A 13,806-nucleotide genomic window follows, 5' to 3' on the forward strand; every position below is an offset into this window, starting at 1 on the left:
ATCAAGAATATCAAAGGAATCAATGGGGAGAGTGGGGGGGGGGGGGCAGGGAGGAGAACAAGAAGGAAGGGAACCTAGCAGTACTACACTCAAACTTTACTAACAACCTGTAATCACAGAAACAATTTGTTGCTGGATAGGAAACAGAGTGGCTGATCAGCAGAACAGATTAAGTACACAACAGAAGTCAATAAAATCAGCACAGTAACCTAGTGTTAGCTACACACACAGACTCCAGCCACTGGGGCAAGAACTCATTATCCGACCAAAACTGCTAGGAAAACTGAAAGGTAGTCAGAAACTAGGTAAACAGAAACTAGGCACAGAACACCATTTCCTAATGTTTACCAAGATAAGCTCAAAATGGGGGGGCACAATTTAGAAAAGGGTGATACCATAAGCAAATTAAAGGAGCGTGGAAGAAATGTCAGATATATGCACAGGTGAAGAATTCATAATCAAACAAGAGACAGAGAAGAGGTTCACAGGAAGCAAAATGGATAATTTTACTGACCTAAAATTTATAAAGGTTTTGCACAAACAAAAACTACTGCAGCTAAAATTAAAAGAAAAGCAGGAAAATTCTTCAGGGGAAAAATCTTTGCAGACAGTTTCTCTGATAAAGAGAACTAAGTCAAATTTATGAGACTAAGAGCTACTTCTTAACTTATAAATGGTCAAAAGAGTTGAACAGGCAGTTTTAAGAGCTAATAGTAGTCATGAAAAAATGCTTTACTGATGTAACAGAAAAATACAAATTAAAATAACTGTGAAGTACCACCACTCCATACAAAAAAAAGGAAAATGACAGATGTTGGAGGGGAAAATAGTTACACTAATGTAATGTTAGTGGAGCTGTGAACCAGTCTAACCATTCTAAAAGGTAATTTGGTATTATACCCAAAAAGCTATTAAACTACACACACCCTGTGACTTAGGGCTATACCCTAAAGAGATCAAAGAAAGAGGGGAAAGGACTCATATGCACAAAAATATTTACAGCAGCTTTTTTTTTTTGTAGTAGCAAAGAATTGGAAACTGAGAGGATGCCAATCAATCAGGAAATACTTTTAGAGAATGAGGTTGTATCAGATAGGTGAAGTTTACAGATAACCAGAAGTTCGTACATATCAAGTGCTAAAATTATGTTTTATTTCAACAGACATCTTTATGACCTTTGTTTGAAGACTCAGTCCCATCAATGACTATGTCACAACACAGGGTCCACTCAGGTACAGGACCTCAGAGGGCTCTTTGCCTACTCATCCACAGCAGCTAGTCTGCTCCTACAAGTAATTCTTTTCCATCCTTTCCTTCTCTAATCTCTCATTTGGAAATCAGGGAGAGCCACCAGAGGGGTAGATGATCAAACCTGTGAAATCAGTAAATTTTTTATAAACAATAAGTCAACAGAATTCCCTCTGAATATGTCTACATGTCTATTTCTGGTCAAGTACTTGGGTCAGGAGGGCCCGGGCCACTATTTTTCAAATGCTCCACAGCCTTTTCTGCTTACTTCTCTGTTCATGGCTGATATGAATATGGCTGAAGTTCACCAAGTTAAACTGTAGATAAGTTTTTTTTTTTTTAATTCAAGTTCAGATTTGAAGTCTCCTTTTCTATAAGGGACAGAAATTTAACAGAAAAAGGAAAATCAAAGCTTTTTGAAAACAGAAGAGTGGCACAGGGGACAGAACACAGGATTGAGCCTAAAGGACCTGGTTTCAAATCCCATTTCGATATTAGCTATCTATGTGGTCTCAGAAAAGTCACTTTCTAATGCGCCTCAGTTTCTTCAGCTATAAGATAAGGGTATTGGACTTCACGGCCTCTAGCTTCCTTCTAGCTCTAAATACACGATACCATCAAAAAATCTTCCAAACAGCACAAAGACTAAAATAAAAAGGCTAAAAAGCCCTATTGTGAACACCCAATTACATTTTACTAACCATCACCAAAAACTGCACGGAAATGACTAGGATAGGAAGAAGATAAAAAAAAGAATTTTCTTCTTACAGAAGGGTTAAGTCTTGGTTTTGCCCACTGTAGGAGGCAAAAGTGACATCCGAAAAACATTTTAGCAATTCCCTTTAGGCACAATATGTTTAGAAATTTCTAACCCAACTTCACACTTCGACCCTCAAGTCCTGTGACTTTTTTGCATCAATCATTTTTGTACAAAGTTGTTACACTTTGGTTCTGGGAGAAGCCAGGGGTTACTTACCTCTGCCTCTGCTGTTAACAATATCTTCCGTGCCATATGCTGTTCAGGGTCAAATTGACCTAAAGAGGAAAAATCCAAGACTTTATTTTTTTTAATTTTTAATGTTTTTTTTCCAATTACATATAAAAATAAATTTTAACATTAATTTTTAAAAATTTTGTGTTCCAAATGCTCTCCCTTCCTTCTCCCCTCCTTGAGAAGGCAAGCAATTTAATATAGGTTATAAATGTACAGTCATACAAAACATATTTCCATATTAGCACATTGTAAAAGAAAACACAGACCAACCTCCAATAAAAACACCAAGAAAAATAAAGTTTCAAAAGTATGCTTTGATCCGCACTCGGACTCCATGAGTTTTAATTGTCTTAGATTATTGTATTGCTACGAGCTATGTCATTCACAGTTGATCATCCTTACAATATTGCTGTCACTGCATACAATGTTCTCCTGGTTCTGCTCACTTCACTTTGTATTAGTTCTTATAAGTTTTTCCAAGTTTTCTGAAACCATCCTGCTGGTCACTTCTTATAGCACAATAGTATTCCGTCACAATCATGTACCACAACTTGTTCAGCTACTTCCCAAATGACAGACATCCCCCCAATTTCCAATTCTTTGTCACCACAGAGAGAGCTGTTATAAATATTTTCATACATAAAGGTCCTTTCCCCCTTTTTGGGGATCTCTTTGGGATACAGACCACTGGTTTGGTATTGCTGGGTCAAAGGGTATGTACAGTTTTATGGCTCTTTGGGCATAGTTCCAAATTGTTCTCCAGAATGGCTGGATCAGTTCACAACTCCACCAACAGTGCACTAGTGTCCCAATTTTCCCACATCCCCTCTAATATTTATCATTTTCCTTTTCTGTCATACTAGCCAATCTGACAGGTGTGAGCTAGCACCTCAGAGTTGTTTTAAAATCCAAGACTGTAGAGTGATTTTTAACTACCTGGTTTTTAGTAGTTATCTGTCATATCTAGGAAAATAAAAATTATACGTGTTGTCCAAAAAAGTGCTTTGACAAAGAAGGCTACACAATACAAGTTTATTATTGTTTTTATTTAAATCTTAAAGCACACAATCATTAACTGTAACAGAAACATAATTGCATAAAAATCTCAATACCATCCATACACTTTTTTTAAAAGTGAGGAAAGTTATTTTACAACAGGTAGTATGAACTGCAGATTTTAGGCCAGTGGAAATGGTCTTGGGACTTCAAGAAGGAGATCAACTGTCAAGCTGATAAAACTTTCTGAACCATTTCCTACCCTGCTCCTCTCCCCCCCTCCAAAGAAAACATAGGACAAACCAAAAAAACTTTGTTCAATGACAACAGCAAAGTCCTATTAGCCTGTGAGGCTCCCTTCTCAGTATTTCAATCTAACTTTTTAGTTGAACATCGTGTTGCTTCTAATACTGACATATTATATTCCCTGTTTCCAAGGGATACGGAAATTGAAATTAAATTATTCAACAAATTGGGCTGGGTCTGGAGGGTAGGAAAGAGACGGAATACTACATCCACAGTAATCCTGGCGTTAAAAAAACCAAAACCTTTTGTATTTCCCTTTGCCCTTTCATCAGTACATTTACAATTTATAAATGCACAGAAAGGCAGACAGAGGCTACTGCTTTCATAGAAAGATATCATTGATCAATTTTACAAAATGAAACTCAGTCAATGTCATCAAAATAGCTTACTAAATTTCGTAAGGGTAAGTAGTACATTTCCCCCATTCTTCTCCTGGCCCTGTTCTCTAATTCCTCTGGACTTCAAAACCATATCCCTAGGCTTCATTCCCCCTAGGTCCCTATCTCCCCATTACTGCTCTGGTGTGTGGTCTGAACCATTTTTTCCCCCTTGTATTTGTATCCCCAGCACTTAGCACAGTGCTCGCCACATGGTATGTGCAAAATAATGCTTGTTTCTTCCTCTCCCTAAATCCAATGTTTCACTCACTATGATCATGTCAGAGTGGATATTACACAAATGTAATTTTTTTTTGGGTGAGGCAATCGGGGTTAAGTGACTTGCCCAGGGTCAAATAGCTAGTAAGTGTCAAGTGTCTGAGGTCACATTTGAACTCAGGTCCTCCCGAATATATCCACTGCACCACCTAGCTGCCCCACAAACGTAATTTAAATAAGGAAGTATGCTCCCTGAACTAATTCAGCTCCTCAAGCCAAAGTGTTTTATTATTTTGCTTTAGATTAAAAAAAAAAATCCCATCACTCTCAACCATAAGTGATGCCAGGCAGTATGAGATTCCTGGTTACTCTCCACCTGGAAGCAAAAAGTCTTAGGAAAAGAACAATGAAAGTTATACAACTATGCCCCAATAGAATTTTAACCTAAAAACTGAAATGATCTGTGTTATGGATGTTGATTAAAAATAAGATATTAAAGTCACAAGCGTAAAATAAAAATATAAGCAAAATAAAAAGTCAAACTCAATTTTTCACCTTGGAAAAAACTAATCTTATATGATTCAGGGGAAAAACATTTTCCTTTCCTGATTTCTGAATTTTTTGCAAGCCTATAAACCTAAACAGAAATGCCTGCAGATAACACCCAACACTTCAAAAGAGTCACGTGCATGCTTAACCCATAAGTCAACCCAAGGCTTCAAAACACAGTCAACCCTGAAACAGTGATGCGGCAGGTTCTGAAGGTTGTGCCATCTTTGGTCTAACTGCCTGGACCAGATATCACTGCCTGAGAACACTGGGACTTAGTTTATTTTCTAACTAAAATATAGTGCTACCACAATAAATAAACTCTGAATAAGGACATTTAAGATTTTCAGTAAGCCTCTTCCTAGTAATCTAATTCCTAAGAGGTTTAATTTTTTAAGCTAACTGTATCACCAGTATGTTAGTTCTCTACACTAAGAAAAATGATGCATGACATGTCAGCTATCTGTAGTGTTCTAAATGCATCAATTTTTTAGTTAATTGAGCTTTCTGTTCTTTGAACTCTTTATTTTAAAATTTTCTAATGGAAATATTTCCTAATATACAAAATGTATTTAGTAGCATTTAAATTAACTTTAATTACATTATTATTAACTATTTGGCTAAACACACACACATTCTCATATTCTCTCTCTCTCTCTCTCTCAGCAGAGAGCTATACTTTTCTAAATGGTCTTTCTTATTCTTCCTTTCTTCCTGCTCTAAAAAGACATGTCCTCTCCCCTCAACACTCCAAACCATCTATCACTCAGCAAGTCTGCTATAACCAAGAAAGAACTGAGAGTTACCAAGAGAAAAACAAATAGTAACGCTTGTTTAAATCATTAGATTTTAATTTCATAGAAAGTACTAAATCAACAGGCTAAGCCTGACTCCCCTCCTCCACCTCCAACCCTCCCAGTTAAGAATAAAATTCTGTGCTCCACATGGTCAAGGATGCCAGAAATCTGACCACTGGATAAATGGGTACATTAGCATAATACAAAAGATTTTATAATTTAAAAGGATCTTATGAAATCATACAACCTAGCCCCATTTCTTTCCTTTCAGTAAAGTATTCTGTTTTCATTCTAACGATGAGAATTTTTTAAAATAAAATACTTTTATACATGTGTTTTATAATTTCACACTTAGATAGAAATAGATATAGATACAGACATTTAAGGATTACATACTAGAAGCCATAGTTCTTTACTACCTGGATTTTGATACACCCCAGGCAAAACCAAGTTCCCCAAATTATAATCACGTGTTAAAAAAAAAACAACCATATCCAACATTCTGCCCTCACAAACCCGTGCTTAACAAGTTATCACTACAGCTTGATGAAATACAGTCACATAATTTTACAGCCAGAAAAGACCTTACCAATAATCCAGTTTAATGAACCTCATTTTACAGAGGACTGACCAAGGCCATAAAGTTAAGAGCCCATGGTTATACAGCCTATTAAGAAAGACAAGGCTAGAACCCATGTCTCCTGACTAACTGTAGTGCTCTAGATAAAAAAAAAGGCAAGAAAAAAAGGTTTTTGCCCTTAGATACTTAAGTGAGTTCCTCTTTCAATAAGAAGAGTTAGCATTTATGTAGCACTTTAAGATTTGTAAAGAGCTTTACAATTAGCTCATTTTATCACAACAACCCTGGAAGGTAGGTGCTATTAACAACTCCATTTTACCAATGAAGAAACTGAGGCAGGTGTGGCTAAGTGATTTGACCAGGATGACACAGATAGTAACTGAGGCCAGATCTGTAATTAAGTCTTCTTGATTCTGGGTCCAATGTGTTATCCACTGTGCCACTTAAATGAAAAAAATTATCTAAGCGAAATATAGAATATAGAATATAGAATATAGAATAGCGCATATTTTGAAGTCAAGATTTCATCATCACAAGATCTTCACCTTCAAACTCCTCTTCTACTTAACTTTATTTCTCTATTCCCACACACAAAAATAGAAATTGTCTTATTTTCTGTTTAGATTCTTGCATTTTAAGCCCTTGCTATTCCAATCTGATCTCATTTTCTACCACCCTATCTCTACCAATTTCCTTAATTTTATGTCCATGTAGAATACTAAGCTCTACTCCCTTCACTGAAATGCAGATCCCACAAATAAAGAATAAGCCTACTTTGTGTTTCGCCACTCCCAAAACATTTTTTTCAAGTTTCTGTAAACAAGTTTGCCACGACATATTTGGGCTACCAGCTATTAAACCCCACTAAAGTCCAAAAAACTTTTCCACTGATGCTCTTCATCTGCCTATCTTAACTGCATCAGAATCCTTCCAATTCTACTGTCATTGACACCCATGTTCCAGGTTTCTCATGGCTGTTCCTCAGGAGAGGGAAGGCCTGCTCCCCTGAGAAAATCTCTAATTTTGGCCAATGGGATTCTCTACCATGATTATACTAGTCCTGTGCCTGTCATTAGGCAAGGTATTGCTGTCTGATCTACTAACTCTCCCTTCTCACATTCACATTTTCTCCATAAAATTCAAAGAAACTAGCTCTCATTTTTTTACTTTTCTGTATAAGGCACTGGTGATTTACCTTCCATTAAGCTGAAAGGATTGCATTTGTAATCCCAGTCTTAGTATCATCCCAAAAAGAGGTTTTTGATATATACATGACATTCTGACATGACCCCATGAAAAAGTCTAATGGAGGGTAACTCAGGTAACCAAGGTACAAGCAAGAGGACCTCTTCTACCAATACACTCGTCAAAAAGTCATCCAAATCTGTCACATACTCAATACATAATGACAAGGTGCTGTCTTGTTAAAAATTTTTTAAAATGTATTATTCAGAATTCACAAAATTAAAAAAGTATAAAAAATTTTAACTTTTAAATGTTTTTAAAAGTTTGTAGCACATATACTTCCAAGTATTACTGAATTACTAAAGCTTAAGTCCCCACTAAGGGATAGATTGTATATTAGTACTACTGTAGCTCATGAATACATAATATAATTTATATATGTGTATGTATGTGTATATATGTGTCATGGATGCTTTTACAACCTTTTTTTTTTAAATAGATGGTTTGAACAACCAATCTGGTCTGGAGACCACTACTCTAGAAGTCACTGACCTAACACTGACTCCTAAAACTATCCTAATTTTTGGAACCATTTCTTCTTCTAAACATGTGCAAAAACATGTGTGTATGTGTACGTATACACACATGCATACACATGCAGTAGGCACTTACTACTTGTTAGTTCTCTTCTCTGCACCCTCCCCTTTCGACAGATGAAATCCTAACTAAGGTAAAACAAGAAATTATTAGCTGCTCTGTTGTCAGTTTGTGGGGAGAAGAGGTGTGGGGGAGGTAGAACGACAGAAAAGAAAAAAGACAGTCTTCTCTCTTTCTAGGTAGCCTGTAGAATAGTCTCATGACATCATTACCTCTGCCTCCAATGATCTTCACCCAAATGTTCTCCATCATGCCTTCTACTCCCTCCCTGGATTTCCTCATATACCATGCCACTCTCTCCCCACACCAGCCTGCTGACTCAAGTAGCTTCTTTTACACAAGGCATAGCTTTCCAGATCTAAAATCCAATCATGTTTTCACCACACCACGTGTCACTAATATTCACAAAGTCAAATTTACATCTATATTGAATAATATAGATTTACAGTATCTACACAGAAGCAAACAAATGTTATTAGAATAAGTCAGTGCATACAGATAGGGACATTTATTTAGGCAGGAATCAGTTCTACCATTTTGAGAGTTTTTTTGGCAAATATTTTATAATTCACAGCCTTTTTAAAAAACTTTTTTCAATTACATGTAAAAATAAGTTAACATTCATTTTTTAAAATGTTGAATTCTAAATTCTCTCCCTCCTTCCTTAAGAAGGCAAGCAATCTGATATGTTTTACATGTGCAGTCATGCAAAACATATTTTCATATTAGTCATGTTGTGAAAGAAAACACAGACCTAAAAAAAGTAAAAAAAAAATATATGCTTTGATCTGCATTCAGACTCCATCAGTTCTTTCTCTGGAGGTGGACAGGATTTTTCATCAAGTCCTTTGGAATTGTCTTGGATCACTGTATTGCTGAGAAGAGCCAAGTCATTTACAGTTGATCATTGTACAATATTGCTGTTACTGTGTATAATGCTCTTTTCACTTCACTTTTCATCAGTTCATGTAAATTCAGGTTTTTTTCTGAAAGCATCCTGGTTCATCATCTCTTATAGCACAATAGTATCCTATCACAAGGTAAGATAGATTTCTATACCCAACTGAATGTGTTATTCCCTTTGAGCCAATTCCAATGAGAGTAAGGTTCAAGCATTATCCTACCTCCCATTTTCTCCTCTACTGTAAAAGCTCTTTTGCACCTCTTTTTTGAGATGATTTACCCCATTCTACCCAAAGTTCCCTCCTTCTCACCCCTTAATATTTTTTTTGGATGTCATCCCATCATAGTCAACTCAAACCTGTGCCTTCCGTCTATACTCCTAACAGTAATAATAAATGTGCTTAATACTGATAAAGTACTTAAGAATTACACATATCTTCCCATCCAGGAAAGTAAACAGTTTAACATTGTTGATTATTTTTCTTTCCGGGTTATCTTTTTAGGCTTCTCTTGAGGTCAAATTTTCTATTCAGCTTTGGTCTTTTCATCAGGAATGATTGAAAGTCCTCTTTTCACTGAATATCCTTTTTTTCCCGTGAAAGATTATACTCAGTTTTTCTGGTTGGGTGATTTTGGATGGTAATTCTAGCTTCTCCCCCCCTCCATTATCATTTTCCAAGCCCTCCAATCCATTAATGTAGAAGACGCTAAAACTTGTGTTATCCTGACTGTGGCTTTTGATGTATGAATTGTTTCTTTCTGGATGTTTGCAGTATTTTCTCCTTGACCTGAGAATTTGGCTGTAATTGGTGTAATATTCCTGGGAATTTTCATTTTGGGATCTCTTTCAGGAGGTGATGAGTGGATTCTTTCAATTTCCATTTTACCCTCTGGTTCTAGGATATCAAGGCATTTTTCCTTGGCAATTTCTTGAAATATGAAGTCTAAGCTTTTTTTTTAAATCATGGTTTTCAGTAGTCCAATAATTCTTAAGTGATCTCTCCTCAATCTGTTTTACAGCTTAGTTGTTTTTCTAATGAGATATTTCACACTATCTTCCATTTTTCCATTCATTTGATTTTGTTTTGTTTCTTGATGTCTCATGGAGTCATTAGCTTCCACTTGCCCAATTCTAATTTTTAAGGGATTATTTTCTTTAATGAGCTTTGTACCTCCTTTTCCATTTAGGCCAATTCTATTTTTTTAAGGAGTTCTTTCCTTCACGTACCTTTTTTTCCATTTGACTAATTCTGCTTTTTTTTCTTAAAGGAGTTCTCCAACATTTGTGCTTCTTTTATCATTTGGCCTATTCTGTTTTTTAAGGTGTTTTTTTTTTCCTTTTTTTTTTTTTGGCTAGGCAATGGGGTTAAGTGACTTGCCCAGAGTCACACAGCTAGTGAGTGTTATGTGTCTGTGCTGGATTTGAACTCAGGTCCTCCTGACTCCAGGGCCAGTACTCTATCCACTGTGCCACCTAGTTGCCCCTAAGGTGTTATTTTCTTCAGAATTTTTTGTGCCTACCTTTACCAAGCTGTTGACTCTGTTTTTATGATTTTCTTTCATCACGGTCATTTCTTTTCCCAATTTTTCCTCTACCTCTCATTTGATTTTTAAAATCCTTTTTGAGCTCTTCCAGGAATTCTTGTTGGGCTTATGTACAATTCATATTTTTCTTTGAGACTTTGGATATAGCTGTTTTGACTTGGTTGTCTTCCGAGTTTGAGTTTTGATTTTCCCTGTCACCATAGTAACTTTCTATGGTCAGGTTCTTTTTCTGTTGTTTGCTCATTTTTCCTATTTACTGACTTTTAACTTTATGTTAAAATTGGACTCTATTCCAGGGATGGAGGAGGCCCTGTCCCAAGCTTTAGGTTTTTTATGCTGCTGTTTTCAGAGCTAGTTCTGGGAGTCTGTAAGTTTTCAGTTCTTTCAAGGTGGAATGATCTAAGGAGAGGTATGGTCACTGCTCTCCTGGTCTGTGCTCTGGCCTATGTGTAACCACAAGCATTCTTTTCCACCCTGGAACTGTGACTAAGGTCCTCCCCTTTCCCTGCTGCTAGCTCTGGTGTCCTACTTGCCCTGAAACTGTAATCAACCTAGTAATGTGACCCGGATCCACACATAGACAATACAACAGAGTTCTGTTCCCAGTGCCACCAAAATGTCCCTTGTAATATCTCTCTGACTGGTTGTCTCACCCCTTACCATTTGTGGGCTAAGAGCTCTAGAAGGTGCTGCTGCTGATTCAGCCACCCCCAAGGCCTGCTGTTGGCTTACTGGGGCATGGCCTGTGCTCCGCTCTCACCCCAGTAAGATAGACTTGTTCTGTCAACCTTCTAAGTTGTCTTGGGCTGGAAAACTGTTTCACTTCATCTCTTTACTGGTTCTGCTGATCCAGAATTCATTTTCTAGTGTTATTTTAACATTTGGAGAAGAATTTGAGAGACCTCAGGTGAGTTCCCTGCCTTTACTCTACCATGTTGGCTCTACTCTTTCCTATAATTCAGTCTTAATATAACACTTCTAATCAGTTTCATACCTGATTTAAAATGGTCTTTAGTTCCTTTGTAGTCCTACAAGGATAGCAAGGCATATAGAGGTTGTACCTAAAAACACAATACTATTTAGCGAGTCATTCCTATGGGCAATATCTAAAGAAAAATAAAATCTTAATGCTAGAGAGATAAGAAATCTATCCATTGTATTTTTCATTAATACGTACAGAAGTTTTCTTATTAAAATTCTAGTAATTTTTCAGGGAAGTAAAGACTCCCAAACACAAAACTTGCTCCACTATAACATTCAAGAAAATCAGGAGATCTGAAACTTAGCACTAAAGGGAACTCAGAAGTCATCTGGTCCAAATCCTTTTTGCAGATGAGGAAACCGAAGCCCAAGGAGATTCAGTGACCTATATGAAGGTCACTCAAGCAGCAAAGACAAGAGATGGATTTTAAGCCCAGAACTCCAAGCCTATCTAGGCTCTTGACTCTGTCCCATAGGTGCTTCCTAATTTACACTACATGGTTCTATGATAGCAAATGCCAAGGTGGGTCAGAATGAACAAAAGAAAAGCTAGTCAATCAGTACTAAAATTCTTTATAGATGATAATGAAAAGGTGATTAAACCACTTTAAAATCTCTAATCAAGGGGGCAGCTAGATGGAGCAGTGGATAGAGTACCGGCCCTGAAGTCAGGAGGACCTGAGTTCAAATCCGGCCTCAGACACATAACACTTACTAGCTGTGTGACCCTAGGCAAGTCACTTAACCCCATTGCCTAGCAAAAAATAAAAAAAATCAAATCAAATCAAATCTCTAATCAAGATCACTGAAATCTAAAGAAAACAATCCTACAACTGATTTAAACTTTGAACCCTTTCAGCATAAAGCAATATTAGATACTCCATAGAGATAATGAAGAGTTGTTAAACTTTCCCTTTTATATAAGCCTCTTCCATAAAAAAACACATCAAGCAGATAATCTAAGAGAATTCGTTTGAATACAGCAATAATCACTTTAGGGAGTGGTGGCAAGAAACAGCTTTAAGTGTAACTGCAAATACTTGAAAGACTATGCCAGTAACAATACAAAAAGGTACAACATAGAAAAACTTCAGGAAATACGATCCTTTCTGTGTTTTACTAAGTAAATACAGTTTGAGAAATCCTACTCAAATTTACTTTTCTAGACTATAAAAAGCCACTAAACTAGGGTCAACATATAACTCTTGCCAAACACTGAAAGAAAAATAGCTTGATGCAAGAAAGGATTCTTAAAAAGAATCATCTTCGACTTCAAGACCGGCCCAATTTAAATGCCCAGAGTTACGAAGCTGCTTCTGAAAGAAATTCCAGAACAAAAAGATACTGAGCTGGAGGGCCTGTTAAACCATGACTGCCTCAATTAGTGGCTTGCTTGTGGTTTCTTGGTATAAGAGGCAACTAGGTGATACAGTGGAAAGAGTGCTGTTTAAGTCAAGAAGGCCAGAGTTTAAAGCCTACCTCAGATACCAGATGTGTGACCTTAAGTAGGTCACTAACCTCTCAGCCTCAGTTTCCCATCTATAAAATAGGAATAATAATAGCACCTACCTCACAGGGTTGTGAGGATCAAATGAGATAATATAATTAAAGTGCTTGAAAAACTTGAAGTACTATATAAATGCTAGGTTTTATTATACTTAGAAGTATATATTTGCTTCTTAGAATTTTTTAAATGCCATCTTCCCTCTAGGGAACGAAAATGAAATGCTACTGCTTGCTATAGAACATACATGCAGGGGCAGGTAGGTGGCACAGTGGATAGAGCACCCAGCCCTGGAGTCAGGAGGACCTGAGTTCAAATCCAACCTCAGACATTTGACACTTACTAGCTGTGTGACCTGGGCAAGTCACTTAACCTCATTGCCTAGCCAAAAAAAAAAAAAAGTACATGCACACATACACATTGATATATAACTATATTAATAATTAAGGCTTTTTTCCCTCTAGCTAGGTTATCTGTGTACTAGAAGATTATTTTCCTTTGCCCTATGGAGTCTCAGGTAGTATTCACATGTAGAATCCCAAATAAAACAAACTACAGGCACTTCTGTAAAATCTTAACTTGAAAAAATGTCTCAAAGGCATCCTTGGGCCAACTGGCTAATATCCTGTAAGTACTCATTGTTTCTTACTTTCACCTCTAAAACCAGCTCAGTCTTAACCTTTCCCTAAATGATAACTTAATAAATATTCATCTGAGCTCAGAGTCCCAGAGCACTTGGCAGCCAAGATAGGATGGCTCCACATCCTGCTTGCTGTTAACCTTGAGGATAAAAGGAAACATTCCAATCTTGTACTTTCACTTCCCTTACCCAATCACTATGCCCACAGACCCCAAAGCAGAGAGGTGGCAAAGAACAAATACCCCCATTTCTCTTAGAAAGGGTGCGTCAATTGACTGCCTCATTCATCTATGACTCCCCAGAGCCAATTTCTTCCCACGGACAC

At 36.9% G+C, this 13,806-nt stretch overlaps 1 protein-coding gene across 3 annotated transcripts in view; it reads right to left on the reverse strand.

Moving 5' to 3' along the window:
• The window catches only part of SOAT1 (sterol O-acyltransferase 1), a 79,580-nt gene that overhangs the window by 41,768 nt on the left and 24,006 nt on the right, over nucleotides 1-13,806 (reverse strand). For all 3 annotated transcript variants that reach the window (XM_020984322.2, XM_020984321.2, XM_020984320.2), the window contains exon 3: nucleotides 2,225-2,283. In XM_020984322.2, coding sequence (XP_020839981.1) covers nucleotides 2,225-2,283 — 59 coding nt within the window. The remainder of the gene's footprint in view (nucleotides 1-2,224; nucleotides 2,284-13,806) is intronic.

Source organism: Phascolarctos cinereus, unplaced genomic scaffold (assembly GCF_003287225.1).
Source record: "Phascolarctos cinereus isolate Bilbo 61053 unplaced genomic scaffold, phaCin_HiC Scaffold_5;HRSCAF=322, whole genome shotgun sequence".
Lineage (NCBI taxonomy): Eukaryota > Metazoa > Chordata > Mammalia > Diprotodontia > Phascolarctidae > Phascolarctos > Phascolarctos cinereus.